At 26.8% G+C, this 20,353-nt stretch overlaps 2 protein-coding genes across 4 annotated transcripts in view; both read right to left on the bottom strand.

Annotated features, from left to right (window-relative positions):
• The window catches only part of LOC111632198 (condensin complex subunit 3-like), a 73,020-nt gene that overhangs the window by 43,083 nt on the left and 9,584 nt on the right, over nt 1-20,353 (bottom strand). For all 3 annotated transcript variants that reach the window (XM_023376574.1, XM_023376573.1, XM_023376575.1), the window contains exons 2-8: nt 18,216-18,325; nt 17,013-17,237; nt 9,475-9,703; nt 9,177-9,407; nt 6,804-6,996; nt 6,036-6,188; nt 5,853-5,963 (exon numbers count right to left, since the gene is read on the bottom strand). In XM_023376574.1, the coding sequence (XP_023232342.1) occupies nt 5,853-5,963; nt 6,036-6,188; nt 6,804-6,996; nt 9,177-9,407; nt 9,475-9,703; nt 17,013-17,237; nt 18,216-18,299 (1,226 nt within the window). In that variant the 5' untranslated portion in view covers nt 18,300-18,325. The remainder of the gene's footprint in view (nt 1-5,852; nt 5,964-6,035; nt 6,189-6,803; nt 6,997-9,176; nt 9,408-9,474; nt 9,704-17,012; nt 17,238-18,215; nt 18,326-20,353) is intronic.
• On the bottom strand, nt 13-1,639 carry LOC111632200. The gene is made up of 2 exons (XM_023376576.1): nt 294-1,639; nt 13-205 (listed from the first exon to the last, which is right to left on the bottom strand). The coding sequence occupies exons 1-2, from the start codon at nt 1,076-1,078 to the stop codon at nt 100-102; spliced, it is 891 nt and encodes a 296-aa protein (XP_023232344.1). The 5' UTR covers nt 1,079-1,639; the 3' UTR covers nt 13-99.

Here is a 20,353-nt window from a genome sequence, read left to right as displayed (position 1 = left end):
AAAAAATCAAATATAATAATTAGTTAAAGTTTGGGAGCATCTGTCAATAAAATACAAAAAACTAATAAATAAAATAAAAACCAAAAATAAGCAAATTGCTTACCTATAAGAAAGAAATAAGTTAATAACGAAGATACAGCAGTGACAGATGCTCCCAAACAACACCAGCAACAAGGCTAAATTTATAGCAGAGAAATCACGCCCCCTAAAACAAAAGATCAACAGATTTTCTTAGAAAACAGAACACTTTAAATTGATAACATGGTACCGATATAATTTTAAAAAATAAAGACCTGGTAAGAACTTCACAACCGAAAATTTCTGCTCGTAACACTTTAAGACGCTTACATTTAGCCAAAATATGCCAAGCATCCACAATTTCTTTCTCAACACAAAAGTCACATGATTCTCTCGAATAATTATTTAAAAAATTTAGTGAATTACACCTAGCCTGTATAAATAAAGACAAAATATTAAGGGAAACGTCTTGATTATATAAAGAATTATCAAAAAAAGTAACATTTAAATCCTTATACCAACAATTATATACGCTATTATTTATTTTTTCATTAATATTATATAAAAAATTATCAAAAATGTTAACAAGGAGAAGAGACCAGTCCATTAAATTCAAATCATCATTAATAAGATTAATACCATGATTATTACAAGTATCAATAAAATAACGTGTCCAGTCAATAGACTTTTTACCAAGTATAAATTTCAAGCAAACCTTACTCAGACGATAGTCATCAAGATTAAAAATTCTAGTAATCCAATTTCTTATCCTACTAAATATTATAAATTTTATAGGAGTCAAGGCACATTCCATCATAATTAAATACCCTGGTGTACAACGTGATAAATAAAATAAGTTTTTAATGAATTCAGTCTGTATACCATCGCCATTGGACAAGTTAAAACCCCAAATCTCTGAAGCATATAACAAAGAGGGCAACACCACAGTTTTCAATAAACGTAAATAATCAGTCAGATTATGTAATTTAGCAGACCTCCCTAACTGAATAATTTTATTCATCAATAATCTAGTATGAGTTCTCTTATTAATGTAATGCATACGGAATAAACCATTAGACGAAAATGTAACACCCAAATATTTATAATTAGAGACAACTTGAATTGGAGAACCCTTAAACCACCATTTATCAGCCCTCGCACTCTTACCTCCTCTTCGAAAAAACAACAATCTTAGACTTATTCAGATTCAATTTCAAACCATTTTCATCTAAATAAACTGCCAATTTATCAATCAATCTTTGAAGTCCAACCACAGAATCAGATAAAATTACAATATCATCTGCATAAGCCAATATTTTAATCTGAAAACCACTTATTTCTATACCATCCTCAGAAGAATTAATAATGCCAAAGAGATTGTTCAAAAAAATACTAAACAAAATTGAGCTCAAAATACAGCCCTGCTAACACCAGTCTTAGAGAACATTAACGGCAAACAGTTACCTCCAACTCTTACCATAAGCGAGGAGTTTTCATACAAAGCAACGAGTAAAGACACAAATTTATAACTAAAACCATAACGCAACATCTTTAACCACAGCAAATTCCTACAAACTCTATCAAAGGCAGAAGATAAATCAACAAAAAATGCATACACTTTCCTGTGTTTCTGTAAAAAAGTTTTCTGAATAACTGTGTACAAAACAAAAATATTATCCAATGTAGAATAATTAGCCCAAAATCCTTTGTGATTTTCATGCAATATATTTTTAACTTCTAACCATCGAGTCAGTCTTTTATACAAAATACTACAAAACAATTTAGAAACATATGATGATAGCCAGATGCCTCTATAATTACCAGGAACATCCTTCCTACCATTCTTAAAAATCGGAATTAAAATACTCGTCTTCCAAGACTCCGGTATTCTCCCAGTATCAAAAATCTTTGAGAAAAGACTCAAAAGATTTGGTCTCAATGTCTCAAAATTCCAGAATTCCATTGGGATCCTGTCAGAACCTGGGGCTTTATTTGGTTTATACCTCCTCAGAGCAAACTTAAGCTCACTTATAGAAAATTCATGGTCCAAAAGTTCATCATACCAATTTCTACAATAATTAAAAATCGAAATATCCACAAAATAAGGGTCCAAGGAACCAAATAAATTGAAAAAATGATGAAACCAATCATCAATAGGAATAAAGCTGAAATTACAAGACTTAGCCTGCTTAACATGTCGAAAATAGTTCCAAAAAAGTCTGTTATCTTTCCTAAAACAATTCTGAATTTTACCAGCAAATAATTTTTTTTCACAATGCACAACCACTTCACCAAACTTCGTAACATAACAAAATGCAAATGATCATTAGAATCATTACTCTTCCTAAAACATCTCCAGGCTCTATTCCTAGCACTATTTAACATCCTACAGCTCAAATTGAACCATGAAAAAGAATTCTTATGTCTCCTGATATTAAATCCACACTTACAGGCCAAACTGAAAAGACAATTACTCAAGTCTACCATTGAATCAAACTTATTCGCTGTACATATTTCCTCCATAGCCATCCTTAATTCATCCTTTCTATATTCGTCCCAAAATAACCTATTAATCCTCTGCCTCTTTTCTAAAGAGACCGATCTTTCATTACCACATGCAAGTCGTAAAATCAAAGGGTTATGATCAGAATCCAAAAATTGATCCGTCATAAGAGAGAGAACATCTTTCCAAACTAACGGAGAAACTATGACTAAATCAATAACAGAACAACCACAATTAGAAATAAAAGAATATTCACCCGCTTCATCACCTGAACATCTCCTATTAACAATAATCATATTTAAATCATCACATAAATGAAGCAACTTTCTACCACAAGAATCAATCACCAAGTCTTTTGAATTCCTATGCAAAGGACAAACAATACCAAAAGAATTGCAAAATGCATCAGAAATTATATTTTCCAATCCAATCCTAGCATTAAAATCACTGGCAATTAATACATTCCTATTATCTAATATTAAACCAGTTAAAGTATCAAAAATAGACTGCCAGTCATTTTCCCTAAAATAAACAAAACATACCAAAATATTACCAAGTTCGGCACCAAATTTGACAAGTATTAGAAAAACATCTTGATAAACAACAACACAGGGAAAAGAGAATCTTATTTGCTAATACCAGCCTGCACAGTAACAACCTTTCACATGTAACTTAAAAGCTTTTCCAAAATGGAGATTGTAACCTTGCAAACAATCAGTTACGTCTGAATTTCTATTAGTATAACCATACCAAGTTTCAGAAAGAAATACAATATCATATTGCAATAAATACTTCCAAAAAAACTCAAGTTTATTAAATAAACCAGCACAATTCCAAATCAGAAATGAAGTACCCCTATCCGGTAGTTGCTAGGATGAAACAGGCTTAAGCTGGTCACAATCAACATCATAAAAGTACTTCAGTCCATCAATAATAATTTTATCATAAACTATTTTTATCATTTGCACTCCAGAAAGTTTTGATTGTCTACCGAAATCCTGAAGCCTAAATCTAATATTTCTCACTCTAGGAGAGAAGTTATCATTTACATAAACCCCAACCGGTTTTAACTCTGGTTTTAATCCCACTCATTGATATATCTTTCTGACATTTTTAATATTAAAGTTTAATTGAATAAATACAATAATTTTGAAAATTTCGGCATATATTTTGTTTTGCAACAGCACTCCTTAAAATATATTATATATCTAAAGTTCTTGTTAAAGAAATTACAGTATTGAATAATAAAAAAACTCAAAGAAATAATAAAATAGCAATCAATTAGTTTAAATATCAAACAAGATACTGTTACAATTTTGTTGATACCATAGGACTTAGTAGAATCATCAGTATACATGTTTATAGCAACCATAAATGTTGCTGTTGGCATCAACAGCACATTCTAAGCTGTGCTGGTACCAACCTGCACATATTACTGTCTGTTAACTCACCACTTGGCAAGCAATATACAGTATATGTGCACAGTTCTAATACAGTGATTACTATATTATTTTCAATTTTCATATAAATAAAACTTTCATGTCAGTTAAAGTACTGAAGTAAAATAATAATTTTTCTGTTTGATTAATTTTGTTAATTTTTTTGAGTTGGGACTCCTGGTTATGTAAAACCCAAGGCCTGTGCAATAATTTGCTACTATGCAGAACTCATTGATATATCTTTCTGACAAAGTTTTGTGAAAGACCTAAATACTACTGCCAATCCAATGCCTGGACTAAACTCTGTCTTTGTATTGTTACTCATAAACTGTTTTTATAATAGTCTTGACACAATTCAAATGCATTTCTGCAACTACTTTGCAGAGTGACCACTTCTGACCTCATATTTGAGTCATCTTGCCACAGAAAATTCACCAAAACACTCACATTTGAGATGATGCAGAGTCTGAGAAATCATTTGCAAATTCTAAAAACTGGAAATTAATTAAACACAATTTAAAGTTGTAAAAAATAAATAAAATAAATCCACTCAAAATTACTCTTAAGTAACTCCATTGCAAATGACTGGTAGGTTGTGCTAGTGTGAGAACCCAAGCTAAATGAAAAAAAAATTTGCTTAATTTACAAAAAAATTTCTGCTAAAATTTTTTCTCTCATAAGAGCAGGAAGTGATGCCATTTTCCCATGGACTTGCTTTCTTGTCCAGAAATGACCCATCTTCTGACTGACTGTATCAAGAACATAACACAAAAAATTGTTATTGGTCTAACTTGTCAACATTGCCTAAAAAGGGCATTGACAGAAAAGGGAGAAGACCCCTAAATATAAGAAGAAAGATTGATGACTGATAAACGAACTGTTGTCATCGATCTTTCTTCTTATGTTGGTTGACATTTAGTGTTCATTCCCATCCTGGATTACTCCCCACTGCCCTATCAACCATCACTGCTACCAATTACCACCTAGACCAACCTGCCGTCTACCTACCTGCCCTTGAAGGATCTTACATACAACTATCAAACTATCTAACATCCAGATGAACCTATAGGCCGTGTACATAATCAAGGAACCAGCCTAGCAAGTGCTACCAGCTTATCAAGCTTATAACAACTACAGGTATTTATCATCGTGCACATAAGTGTAAACTCGCTCTCTTGGTTAGGAATCTGATACAGTTTAATTGAGATGCTATTTGCTTACTATATATATTATAGTAGATCAACTCTATGTATAGATAGTCAACCCTATGTATAATATGATATATAAATAAATGAGTATTATTTTTGGTAATAAAGCTGTAGTGTGCACTTTCAAACGCGCTGCCTCTATCTGAATCAAATCACTTAAGACCGCTTGCGAAGCAGCAAAACCTTCTTCACTCACATTGAGCAACAACAGTGTCAGTCCTGACATAGGCATTGCCAATCCGATGCTGATCCTTTAGTCACACTAGATACATTTCCCACCATTCCAAGACAGCAGGAGTTTGAAAGAGCAAGGTATTCATTGGCACATCATCATAGAATTGTTCTAATAAATACAAAAAACTACAACAATGCATATAACCAAAGTTGTTTGAAATTATAGTTACAAATTAAAATGGATAAAATTAGAAATTACAAGGGATAAAAAGATTTTAAAAATTCTTTGAAATTTCAAATTTCAAATGTAGGTTATTTTAATGTTAACAGTTAGATATAATTTTAAAAAATATGACAAAATTAAGTTCTTTGTAGAACTGGTGCAAGACTAAATTAATTCAAAATTGATTTTTTCCTAATACTTTGAATTAATAAACCTAACAGTTTATTTCTGGAGTTTGAAATATGGTACCAAGTTTCATGAAATTCTTTGAGAAAATAAAAAGTTACCTTCCAGCTTGATCTGAAAATTCACATTCTGAAATTAAGTTTATCAGTTGACAACTGATGAAGCAATGATCCAATAGTTTTTCAATGTCACTCTGTGATTGAAGAATATAACTGGGAAAAAATTCAATTTTTTTATAAAATTATTTTTAACATCTAGTAATTATAAAAATGCATCTAAAATACCTTTCAACAAAACTACAAAATGACACAAGATTTGGCAATATTGAATCTAAACATTCATCTGCAGTTGGTGTTTTTAGAGATCTGAGATATTTACATAAGCAATACCAATAAAATGCATTCTCACATGTAATTCCCTCCTTAGGAATCATGTTTCTGTAATAAAAACAATTATGTTAAAAATTATAAATTATAATTTTTATATTGAAATATTTCAAATTTTGTTTTAATAGTAGTAGAATATTATTTGTAATATTAATTTATAGTTAAATTACTTAAAAATAATTTTGGAATGTTTCCATTCACAAAATTCTCAATTTATATCCTACAGACTATTTCTTATTTGCCAAAAGTAAACTGACATTAAAAAAATATGATTTGAGAAGACTAAGCATGATGCAATAATAAAACTGACAGCCCCAAATTTAAATTAGTTTAAAAACATTGCCTATGTTTTTTAAAAAAGTTCTATGAATGAACAAAACTTTGTTTTCCAAGATTATTCTGAACAATTTAAAAAATTTTAATGTTATATATATTCACTATATGAAATCTAATAAAATTATATTTTAAAAAATTTTTTAGCATAGTAGTCATATAAAAAAAAACTTTAAACAATAATAAAATTTTGAATTAAATCTAAGTGTACAAAATTTATAAATAAATGTTTTTTTAAAACAAAAAATAATTTTCAGTAAATAAATTAAATTTTTTATACAAATAGGAAATTAGAAAACAATCATAATAATAAATGAAATATTGCATACTTACTCATTATTTAAAATGTTGCATTGTTCAGTTAATATTTCTGGTGTTTTCATAGAAAAAATAGAATTTAAAGCTTTTTCACTAATTTCTTCAGATTCTTGTACATCAAGACATTGTAGAAACTTTACTATATCATTTTCACACAATTCCAACCAGTTTAAAAGAAGTTTTTTTTCTACAGTACTACGTACAATCTCTTTAATAAACATTCATAAAGTTTTAAATAAATGTAATTAGTTTCATTCTATTATTTCTTAAATTCATTACTAAATTTACATACTATAGTACGTAAATTTATCCTATAATATCAAATAATAACAAATGTTTATACAAAAGTTTACAAAACAAAATTCATAAAGCCAAATAAAAATACCAATAAAACAGTAAAAGAATCTTAATATAGAGTTGATCAATAAAAGTTTGATTTAGGAACAGTTTTCAAAAAGTTTTACATCACCCAACAATATGTATTCATTATCTACAACTGATTTGCAAACTCTCTCCTATTGAGACTAATGGTTGTTTGTATACTCTGAAATCTATGCTGTATGCTATCTACAAGTCACTCCAATATATAAAAGGTTAATAGCATTCTCAGAACAACAGTGAACTCCAATAAAACAGTTTTTAAGTTTATTACTTAAGAAATTTGAGTTTTATTTATTATTTAGATGATCTTTAACTTTGCACATCTATTTTTATGCAATTCCTATTTTTTTAAAAGAATGTTTTAAATTTAAAAAATAGAATAACTACAGGATCATTGTTAACAATAAAACTTGCAAAATTTAACTTTTTTTTTTTTTTTCTAAATCTTTTATACTCCAAAATTTCTTTAAAGTGAGTAACCAGCAACTTCAAGAATTGTTTTGGACCCAAATATTGAAATTTAGACTCAGCATATCCTTTAATTGTTACTTGGATTCAATACTACATTTAAAATTACACTCCAAAATTTTTTATATTAGTGACTGATGACTGATCTCTAACATCATGCCAGTCATCATCTTCTACAGAAGTATTTATTTATCATCATCATTATCAATGCTATTCTCAAAAATTTGTATTTTCCATTTTTTGTACTATTATCATCATCATCAACACTATTGCCTTTAGTATCATAATCACTTGTATTTTTTCTATTATAGTATCACTTAAATGGTTAAAAATCAAATTAGTTTTCACTTTCAGTATTTTCAAAATCTTAACAATTTTCTCTTTTTCCATTCTTTATACATGAAAAAATTAATTAATGACTTAAAAATTTAATTCATTTAAAAAACTTTTATGACATATTTTCTTTTTCATAGTTCCAAAAATTAAATGCATTATCATCATATTTTGCAAAATGAAAAAATTTCAAATACTTTTTCTGCTAATAGATATTTATCTTGCTAAATTCCAAAATACAGTAGAGCCTCGATTATCCGACCCCCGATTAACCGACCGGCAAATTCAAATGTCCGCTAGTGATGTGGCATTACAATATTTGGCTATGTCTTGGCTACTTTAACATTATTTTTACGTGTTTTAGCTGGCAACACTCATTCGACCATGAAAGGGAGCCAGTATTTAAATGAGGCTTAATTTTCTAATTTTATGATACAATAGCGACGATTATTATTTTAAACAATTTTTGTTAGGCTTAACATCGATGAAAATTCAATGCGAAGTAGGTTAATAGTGATATACTAATATACTAATTACATGAGATATAATAATATACTACACTAATAATGAATTTTTTCATACTTTTCGGTTATCCGACTTTTCAATTATCCGACCAACCCCAGTCCCCAATTGAGTCGGATAATCGAGGCTCTACTGTACAACACAATGGATATTTAACATAAATAAATTACTTTTTAATTTCCTTATATTTTTCATATATTAATATCATTTTAATATTCTCTAGTATTTCTAAATATGTTCTTAAGAATTAATATAATTTCTTCAGCACTTATAAAAAAAACTGAACTCTCAAAAACATTATTATTCTTCATTTTCAATATTTAAAAATTATTTTGAAGTTATAAAACCATTCTGCAAAGGAATCATGAAATCAAATTATCTGTATAAACAAACTTTTATACTAAACTTGTCAAAATCAATTATCTTAATATTGAATAATTTTCAAATATTTCTGATGTATTCTGCATTTATAGCTAAAATGTATAACTTTTTAATATAAACAAAATTTTCCACAACTATTTAATAACATTGTAAATAAGATTGAATAAATATAATTTTACATTTCATTTATCACCATAAAAATTAATTATACTATTACAAAATCAATATGTATAAATAAAAATAATCTTAAAAGTTTGCAATAATTATACTTGTAGTAAGTCCATTTAATAAAACATAGAATACCTGATCTGTCATTTAATCCCCTCTGCAATAAAAGAATTCTCTGAGAAATGGAGAGAGATTTAATATGTATTCTTTCAGCTAAACAAATATAAGCAGCTCGACGAACTATATCCTTAACATCTTTTGTCCGATTAATTATTGGGATTAATGTTTTAGATGATGCACCAATATTAAGTATAACAGCTCTTCTTACTTCAGCACAAGGATCACATTTCAAGTGAAATAGATATGCTAGTACACAAGAATTAATTATATATTAAAATTTTAATTTGATTTCTTAAAATATCATCAATATTACCTTCTATAACAGGACATAAATTATTTGATGGATCTTGAAGGCGTGAAAGAGCATGTACAGCTTGAGTTCGGACGTTGTTTCCTTTATCTTGAAGTCGCTCTAGCATGCTTCGACAAAGTTTCTCATATAAGATATCATCAATATCTGCTTCAGCAGGAAGATTGATGAGTAATTTGTTTATTAAATAACATACTCGATACCGTACAGCTTGATCTTTTGCACAACGAATCTAAAAAAATATTTCAATCAGTATTTTTCAATAACAAATTTATTTTGCTGATACTCATGTAAGTATATTCATCTCTATGATGGTTAATGTTCATGCCAATGCATATTTATTTTAACTTATATACAAGCTATATATCTATGAAGCTATTAAAACTTATTAATTAATCTGTATGAGTTGAAAATTACACCAAGTCCTCACTTAACATCATTTCATTATAATGTTATTAAAGAAAAATACAAGTACCGGTACATTTGTAATCATTTATAATTATCTATTTGTCAAATTTTTTTATAAACAGTAAAATTGATTCTATGAGGTAGAACATAAATACTAAAGGTTGCAAACACAATCCAATTAGAATAATGTTAACCAAATTAGACTTGCTTATATCAATTAGCCCAAAGGATATGATGCAGAACATTAGTGTACCGCAAAATCTTAAAAAACATCATGTAGTTTTATTTTAGCATCACTGTCTGAATATATGTACAATGCCATTAATAAGAATAAAGTACACGAAGGATCTTTTTATGATGAACTGAAACTGACATATCCAAATACAGGGGTGTCTGCATTCATGCGCCAACACTACTGTATTTGAATAAAGACCAATCATCTGTCGCTCGCAGACGATGTGAATTAGACTGATGCAATACTGTATAAGTGAGCATTGCTTCTGAATTATCTCAGAAAGTCAAAATATGGTATCTTGTCTCTAGTCTCTCTAGTTTTATGGAGTTGTACATGTAGGTGTGCAGTGTATTACATGTTTATATATATCATGTTAATATTTTCATATTAAATTGTGTTTGTGTTGTAAAGTAAATAATTTATGGTTAGGTAATTTATTAAGGTAATTTAAATTTATATAAAAATTATAAATTCTACAAAACCATTTCTTTTCTTTTTTTATTACGAAAAACTGAAAATGGATATATGAAAATTTTAAAATAAAAACAAAACTATTGATGTTAGCAACAGTAGTTCTGCAGCAGATACAAATATATCCATTGAAAATAGTCATAATATGAACAATACCAGTGCCAATGAATCTTAACCAAGATCAAAAATTAGTACAGTGGTACCTCAGGTTACGAACGCCCCAGCATATGAAATTTTCAGGATACGACATGAAATTCGAACATATTTTTGCTCCACGATACGAACAAAAACTCACCATACGACGTTACATTAGTTCGCATTTTTCATTTGTTTTTCTTACTACAGTTATTTTTTTTAATGTATTACTTGGCTTTAATTTGAGTATGTTTTTCGCGTTGGAACGAATTATTTGGTTTTACATGTAATCGTATGGGAAAAGATGATCCACCTTACGACATTTTCATGATACGATCTCAGTTTCGGAATGGATTAATTTCGTATCCTGAGGTACCACTGTACAAGAAAATATAATGAAGATTACTTAAATTTTGGTTTTATGTGGACAGAGGACATAATTTCCCCTTACCTTTGTGTGTTGTATATGGACATGAAAAAGCAAACAGTGCAATGGTCTCTAGCAAGCTAAAATGCCATATGGAAAAAGTTCATCAAAATTTAATATCTAAAGACAAAAGGTATTTTGAATGATTAATTAATGACATATAGTGCCAAACAAAAACAAAAATTTGAAAACAGAATAAAAGTGTCTGACAAAGCACAAATTGTCTCCTATGATGTACTGCAACTTATTGCACAAAAAGGGAAACCTCATTCGCTTGGAAAAATGTTGATTGACAAAGATACAAAGCTGAAATAAATAAAATTCCTCTTTCCAATAATACTATAAGTAGAAGAATAATTGATATAGTAGAAAATGTTCAGCAAAAACTTGATAGTCAAATTTTTGCTCTGCAAATAGATGAGTCAACAGATATCAATGGAAAAGCACAATTAATGGAATTTTTTTGATTCATTAACAGAGATTTAATCATGAACCAATTTTTATTTTGTCAAGAATTGCCAGGTAGAATAACAGCAAGGGAAATATTTAATTGTGTAGATAACTTTTTCGAAAAGACAAGGTTATTATGAAATTTTTGTACAGGCATTTGTACAGATGGTATTGCATCAATGATTGGACCTGATAAAGATTTTTTGGCATTTGCGAAACAAAAAAATTCAAATCTTATTTCTATATATTGCATTATTCATCAAGATGCTTTAGTAGGCAAAACTCTTCCGACAGAATTAAGCATTGACTAGATGATGTAATAAAAATTGTTAACTATATTAAAAGTAGACCTTTAAAATCATGAATTTTCAAAGAATTATGTGACAGCATGGAATCTAACTAGAATTGTTTATTACTACATAATTATATTCATCGGTTTTCTAAAGGAAAAATTTTAGTCAGTGTATTTGAAATGCAAGCAAAACTTTGTAAATTTTAAAAAAATGAAATAAGTACCACAGGAAAACAAAAAAATTGTATGAAAATACAAAAATTTTATGATTGTTTTAACAATGAATTGTGGTGTGCAAAACTGGCTTACATAGAACATATATTTGCACTTCTTAATATTATAAATACTAGTTTACAAGGGCAAAATGAAAATATCTTAATATCAACAGATAAGTTAATTGTTTTTGATAATAAAATTATGCTTGTAGATGAATAAACTTTATGAAAATAATTTAGCTGTTTCCTAAGATTCCAGAACAGATGAGAAATTTTCTTGCACCAGTGGTGAAAAACCATTTGGATTTGTTTCAAAAGGAAATAAAAACATATTTTCCATCTATTAAATCAGAAAATGCAACTGGATTTGAAATCCTTTTATTAATGGTACATCAAACTGAAATCTTTGTCGTGAAGAAGAGGAAGAACTGATTTACATTTCATCTGATCGAACATTAAAAAATCAAACATTCGGAATTTCATTTGGATACTTTTTTGATTCCAGTCAGAAACGAACATCTAAAGTTATCTAAAAGAGCAATAAATATTTTACTCCAATTTTCTACATCATATTTATGTGAGTTAGGATTTTCAACTCTCACTAACATGAAAAATAAAAAATGATGACAATTGGAAAATGCCAAAGATGAACTGTGAGTTGCTTTGTCTGAAATAACAAAATATTGTCAATCACATATTTCATATTGACTAATTTTTTACATAAAAATTCATTTGATCTCATCAAATATTTGAATAATTTAAAGCTTTGTTGAAGGCATACATATTTTCTTTTGTAATTATTTATTTAATTATTTTTATATTTTATTTTTGTTGTGAGAATTGTTTGTATAACACAGATATAATGTAAAGTATAAATAAAAATATTGTTGTTATTATTTTTTGTTCAATTTATTTAATTTAGAAATTTCTTCTTCTATGATTATGTAAGTGTGCAGCAAAATTTTTCTTCTTTGGAAAATGTGCCACAAGAGTAAAAAGATTGGGAAACACTGAATTAGCCTATGATAAAATTTGTTTCATTATACATCATTTTCACTTATTGCCATGGTTTCCAAGAATTTATTGACAATGTTAAGGGAGGACTTACTGCATATTGAAAATTTTCTTACTATTTCATTAATTGATTTTTTCTATAATTTTCTTTATATAATGAGATAGTAATAAAATTATTATTATAATTGTTATAATAAAATTATTATAATTATTATATATTACCATAAACATTTATTTAACTGTATAATTTTTTTAAGTTTCAAATAACATACTTTCAAAGTCTTTGATTTTCAGAGTCTACTGAATACACTATTTCCAATGGCATCAGTTTGTTTAACAAATGCATTGCTTTACCATAGTGCTTAATACATTGATACAAATAAGTTAGTGTTCTCAACCAAAAATATAGTGTCTACATAATCATTAATAAGGGTTGATAATTTGGTAATTTGGTTTTTGTCATTCATCTTCCATTTTCATTTAAACAGTTGCTGCATTTGTAAGGGACTGATTTTTTTTCAATAAATTTAACTTTATTAGATTTTTTTCAGTTAGTAAACTGAAATAAATGCTTAAAAATTTAACAAAGTTTTTTTGTTATAAATAAAAAATTGATAAATTTATACTCGTATATAATAGTATAAGAGAAAGTGGAATCATAAGAATATAAATAACAGCAATTTCTCATTTTAATGAAAAAAAAACAAGTATTTCATATTAATATAATAAATATAAGTACAACTTTTTTACAAAAAAATTCTTTGTTTCAGTCATTTCTTTCATTGTTCGCACCATCAGCAGTTCATAAAAATCACAAATACTCACGGAGACGACCGTCCTTTTTAGGCTACTGCCTCTGAACAACGAAAGAAATGACTGAAACAAAGAATTTTTTTGTAAGAAAGTTGTACTTATATTTATTATATTAATATTAAATAATCATTGGCCATGTAAAACTTATTATTTTTACTTAAAATAAGTATTTCATTATTAAAATAAAGCATAATTACACAAAAATATAAATTTATTTATTTATTTCTTGATGTCAAATACCTCTATCTGACAATCCTTTTTTCCAATTCTGAAATTTTATTCTGCTAGTGAACAATGAATATTAAAACTCTATACAACTGGATATCTAAACCTTCATATCTGATGGTAAAAACATTTTGAAACTTATATTTTAGTATTCAGATAGTTCATCAAAGGCCCAAGTTATGAACAAAAAGTAATTTCATTCTTATTGCTTTTAACTCTGTGTTTGGCATGTTTAGAAGAATAAAATTCATAGACTTAGTTTATAATTAATAGTTTATTAAAGATATATATATATATATTTGGGTACCAACAAGTTAGAAAATTATGTACTTTCAAGGTTAAAACAGACAAATATACTGTATTACATGAAAAATTTCTTACCTGAATCAAATATTCAAACAATTTATTAATTAGGTGATTCTGTGAATGTTCTATATTATTACTTTTATTTTCATCATTTTCAATTTCTTCCTCCTCCTTATATAATTCAGTAACAAATTTTGAAACAAATTCTAATGTTCTTTCAACAGCAGGATAATGATGTGAAATCACAAGAGAATGTTTTAAATATGAAATAAACTCTGACAAAAACTCATCAAATGGAGTCTATAAAAATAAAAAAAATTAATTTGCAAATCACTCTAGTAAATAGATAAAATACTAATATTCATTATTATTAAATAAAAGAAATTGACCATTTTAAAAAATTTTTGTTTTATTGCTATATTGAAATTGTTGTCTTAATTGATAACATAAAGATTTAAAAGTCAGAAGCAAAATTATTGATATTAATCATCAAATTTTCTTCATAAACAATAAAACTGATTCTGTGAGGCAGAAAGTAAATGATAAAGATTGCAAACACAATCCAATTAAAATAATATTAATTGAATTATATCTTGTTTACATTATTCAGCCTATAGTAAAATTGGTTTCGTTTTACATCTTTTCACTTAACATCACAGTTTCCAAGAGTCTATTGACAACATTAAGTAAGGGCTTGCTATATTTTGTTTCTTTAAAATTTCTTTCTTATGCTTAATAAGACAATCATATGCAATTATTTTTTTACATCTATATCATTTACAATATTTGATACTAGACTCCATGTCATAATAGTAATGATATCCAAGGATGAACTAGAAAGCACCAGAGTTTAAGTGGAATATTTTGTTTTGATATCCAAAGAATGTTCATACTAGATGTATAACATATATTTAAACATTACACACACATATATATATATATATATATTTGTGAGAATTGTTTGTATAACACAGATATAATGTAAAGTATAAATAAAAATATTGTTGTTATTATTTTTTGTTCAATTTATTTAATTTAGAAATTTCTTCTTCTATGATTATGTAAGTGTGCAGCAAAATTTTTCTTCTTTGGAAAATGTGCCACAAGAGTAAAAAGATTGGGAAACACTGAATTAGCCTATGATAAAATTTGTTTCATTATACATCATTTTCACTTATTGCCATGGTTTCCAAGAATTTATTGACAATGTTAAGGGAGGACTTACTGCATATTGAAAATTTTCTTACTATTTCATTAATTGATTTTTTCTATAATTTTCTTTATATAATGAGATAGTAATAAAATTATTATTATAATTGTTATAATAAAATTATTATAATTATTATATATTACCATAAACATTTATTTAACTGTATAATTTTTTTAAGTTTCAAATAACATACTTTCAAAGTCTTTGATTTTCAGAGTCTACTGAATACACTATTTCCAATGGCATCAGTTTGTTTAACAAATGCATTGCTTTACCATAGTGCTTAATACATTGATACAAATAAGTTAGTGTTCTCAACCAAAAATATAGTGTCTACATAATCATTAATAAGGGTTGATAATTTGGTAATTTGGTTTTTGTCATTCATCTTCCATTTTCATTTAAACAGTTGCTGCATTTGTAAGGGACTGATTTTTTTTCAATAAATTTAACTTTATTAGATTTTTTTCAGTTAGTAAACTGAAATAAATGCTTAAAAATTTAACAAAGTTTTTTTGTTATAAATAAAAAATTGATAAATTTATACTCGTATATAATAGTATAAGAGAAAGTGGAATCATAAGAATATAAATAACAGCAATTTCTCATTTTAATGAAAAAAAAACAAGTATTTCATATTAATATAATAAATATAAGTACAACTTTTTTACAAAAAAATTCTTTGTTTCAGTCATTTCTTTCATTGTTCGCACCATCAGCAGTTCATAAAAATCACAAATACTCACGGAGACGACCGTCCTTTTTAGGCTACTGCCTCTGAACAACGAAAGAAATGACTGAAACAAAGAATTTTTTTGTAAGAAAGTTGTACTTATATTTATTATATTAATATTAAATAATCATTGGCCATGTAAAACTTATTATTTTTACTTAAAATAAGTATTTCATTATTAAAATAAAGCATAATTACACAAAAATATAAATTTATTTATTTATTTCTTGATGTCAAATACCTCTATCTGACAATCCTTTTTTCCAATTCTGAAATTTTATTCTGCTAGTGAACAATGAATATTAAAACTCTATACAACTGGATATCTAAACCTTCATATCTGATGGTAAAAACATTTTGAAACTTATATTTTAGTATTCAGATAGTTCATCAAAGGCCCAAGTTATGAACAAAAAGTAATTTCATTCTTATTGCTTTTAACTCTGTGTTTGGCATGTTTAGAAGAATAAAATTCATAGACTTAGTTTATAATTAATAGTTTATTAAAGATATATATATATATATTAGGGTACCAACAAGTTAGAAAATTATGTACTTTCAAGGTTAAAACAGACAAATATACTGTATTACATGAAAAATTTCTTACCTGAATCAAATATTCAAACAATTTATTAATTAGGTGATTCTGTGAATGTTCTATATTATTACTTTTATTTTCATCATTTTCAATTTCTTCCTCCTCCTTATATAATTCAGTAACAAATTTTGAAACAAATTCTAATGTTCTTTCAACAGCAGGATAATGATGTGAAATCACAAGAGAATGTTTTAAATATGAAATAAACTCTGACAAAAACTCATCAAATGGAGTCTATAAAAATAAAAAAAATTAATTTGCAAATCACTCTAGTAAATAGATAAAATACTAATATTCATTATTATTAAATAAAAGAAATTGACCATTTTAAAAAATTTTTGTTTTATTGCTATATTGAAATTGTTGTCTTAATTGATAACATAAAGATTTAAAAGTCAGAAGCAAAATTATTGATATTAATCATCAAATTTTCTTCATAAACAATAAAACTGATTCTGTGAGGCAGAAAGTAAATGATAAAGATTGCAAACACAATCCAATTAAAATAATATTAATTGAATTATATCTTGTTTACATTATTCAGCCTATAGTAAAATTGGTTTCGTTTTACATCTTTTCACTTAACATCACAGTTTCCAAGAGTCTATTGACAACATTAAGTAAGGGCTTGCTATATTTTGTTTCTTTAAAATTTCTTTCTTATGCTTAATAAGACAATCATATGCAATTATTTTTTTACATCTATATCATTTACAATATTTGATACTAGACTCCATGTCATAATAGTAATGATATCCAAGGATGAACTAGAAAGCACCAGAGTTTAAGTGGAATATTTTGTTTTGATATCCAAAGAATGTTCATACTAGATGTATAACATATATTTAAACATTACACACACATATATATATATATATTTAGTATAATAATAAATCACACACACCTGAATTTTTTGCCGAGTTATTTTGTTTATTTATATTTAGTATTTAAATTTACTTTAATTACATAAATGATTATTTTTATTTCTTTAAATAGTGTAATAAAGTAAATTTATTCTTTTCTAAAGATAGAAATTGAATTCCATTTTACTATTCATTTATAATATTTAGTTTTATAACAACATCAACTCCTAACCCAATTTAAGTGATTAGAGCAAAACAACCTCTAGTCAAATTCATTAGTAACTAATTATTTACTAGTCTAAAAATAGCCCAATTATTTAGTTTTAAGTAAACACTTAAAAATACTTACATTTCTGAAAATATTTTTAAGAGAAAGAATCAACTTTGGATGACTCTGTAATCTGTTTTGACAATTTTCAAATATTTCATTCATTCTCAATTATTAGGTAGAGAAGATATCTAAAAATAATCATTTTATTAATTATTACTTAATAATAATAATAATAAAACATATGCATTGAAAAAATCAGCAAGTACACAGAACTCAACCACAAAATAAAGTATCTGTGGAGAATGGACAAGGTATGTATTGTGCCATTAATCCTTTCTTGCACTTGCATCAACCATATAACACAAAAGTCTCTAAATGTTAGTTTCACAGCAGCATATACATCACTCTACAAAAGGCTGCCATACTAAACACATGTCAACTAATCTGACTATTTGACATGTGTTTAGTATGTCAGCCTTTTGTAGAGTGATGTATATGCTGTTCAGAAAATTCTTAAACACAAATATGTATGCAAAAAAAGCATAGAAATGAAACATATTTTTTGTAGTTACACCTCAAGTTTGTCCAGCATAGTACTAGGAACCAGTGTATATGTTTCGACGCATTCATAATGACCGGTCAATTTGATAAATTATTGAAATTTATTACAATGCCTGATTTTGTTGGTCATTATGAATAATGCCCATATTAATCACTTTGTCCATAACATATATACCATGTAGGATATATTTCAACATCACAACGTAATCATAATAATAAATCAATATAGTCATTTTATTATAAAAAAATTACATAAAAACAATTATTTACAAAAATATGTATATATAATTCTGCAAATAAATTTACTATCTATATCTTAAAAGATAGATAAAAATGTACTATGATATCATTCCTTGTTTTCATTATTATCTATTTGCTTTATCTTGCAATATGGTGTAAAGCATTGCATTCAATAGGACAGAATAAAATATAAAAATAGATATATGAAGAATATGACATACAATAACAATCTGTTCCCAAAACCAATAGAAAAGAGAATTTTACATTCATACATCAGTCTTCTTTCATCAATTCAAAATTATAAACTGCATGCTTGACAAAGTAGTCAATAATAAATTTAATAATAAGGAAAAAATAGAAAATGAATACAAAAATTTATTTTGTTCTATTGTAACTGAAGGTCAGTGAAACTGGTTGAAATTGTTCTTATTTTATTAAATTTAATATAATATAATGTTTTATTTAATATTAGTAATATAACGTTCTTTTATTTAATAATAAAAATTATTATTATTAATGTTAAATAGTCTAGTGCAGTGATTCTCAACCTTTTTTTCGTCATGGTACCCTTTTAATAATTTAAAAATTTGACGGCGCATTGGTAAGTATCACAGGACAACCAGTGACGTCATAACAGCAATTTTTAAATGCAGTTGGTAATTTAGGTCACATTTTCTAAACACCTTGGTAACTACTGGGAGTTACTGGTAACACCAGCTACAATTTCCAAATGCGCTAGGAAGATAAAACTGATTGAACTACTTGTCTGCTGTCACTTATGTATGAGTATGTGTAGTGGCAGCACACTTCAAAAATCTCGCAGCACAGTGGTTGAGAATTACTGGTCTAGTGTATAAATGAAAAACATAAAAATGTCTATTGGTGTTACTGGTAAATACATTTAATTAATGAGTATGAACACTTTTGACAGAACATAACAGTATATTCAATCAACACTTTATCGTCTTTAAAAATATTTATTATTGTCTTATAAATCTATATATTTTGCATTGTTAAGAATTATGTTATATTAATAGTATATATGCAACTATTCCTTTCTGACAAATGAAAAAGGCAAAATTTAAACCAAATCAAAACTATTTCCCAAACAAAAGATTAGAATAGAAAATATTGTTTTAAATATAATTAAATCTCTCTCTAACACTGCTTGCAACCTATTAAGATCATACATCACAACCAAAAAGATTAAAAATTTTAAATAATCTTCAAATGCACACAGCAACCAATTTTTGAAAGTTTACACAAAGTTATGTATGCATTTATATTTTCCAAAAGTCTTGTTGGTACATTTGGGTATCCAGATAGAAAATATGATAGAAACAATTATTTTATCTTTGAATTTGTTAGATATTTGTGTAATGAATGTTAATCTAAAGCAAATCTGGGGATCCAAT

This window comes from Centruroides sculpturatus, unplaced genomic scaffold (genome assembly GCF_000671375.1).
Source record: "Centruroides sculpturatus isolate CEXI.00-Female unplaced genomic scaffold, Cexi_2.0 scaffold631, whole genome shotgun sequence".
NCBI classification, from domain to species: domain Eukaryota; kingdom Metazoa; phylum Arthropoda; class Arachnida; order Scorpiones; family Buthidae; genus Centruroides; species Centruroides sculpturatus.
This window is presented reverse-complemented; position numbering and strand designations above follow the sequence as displayed.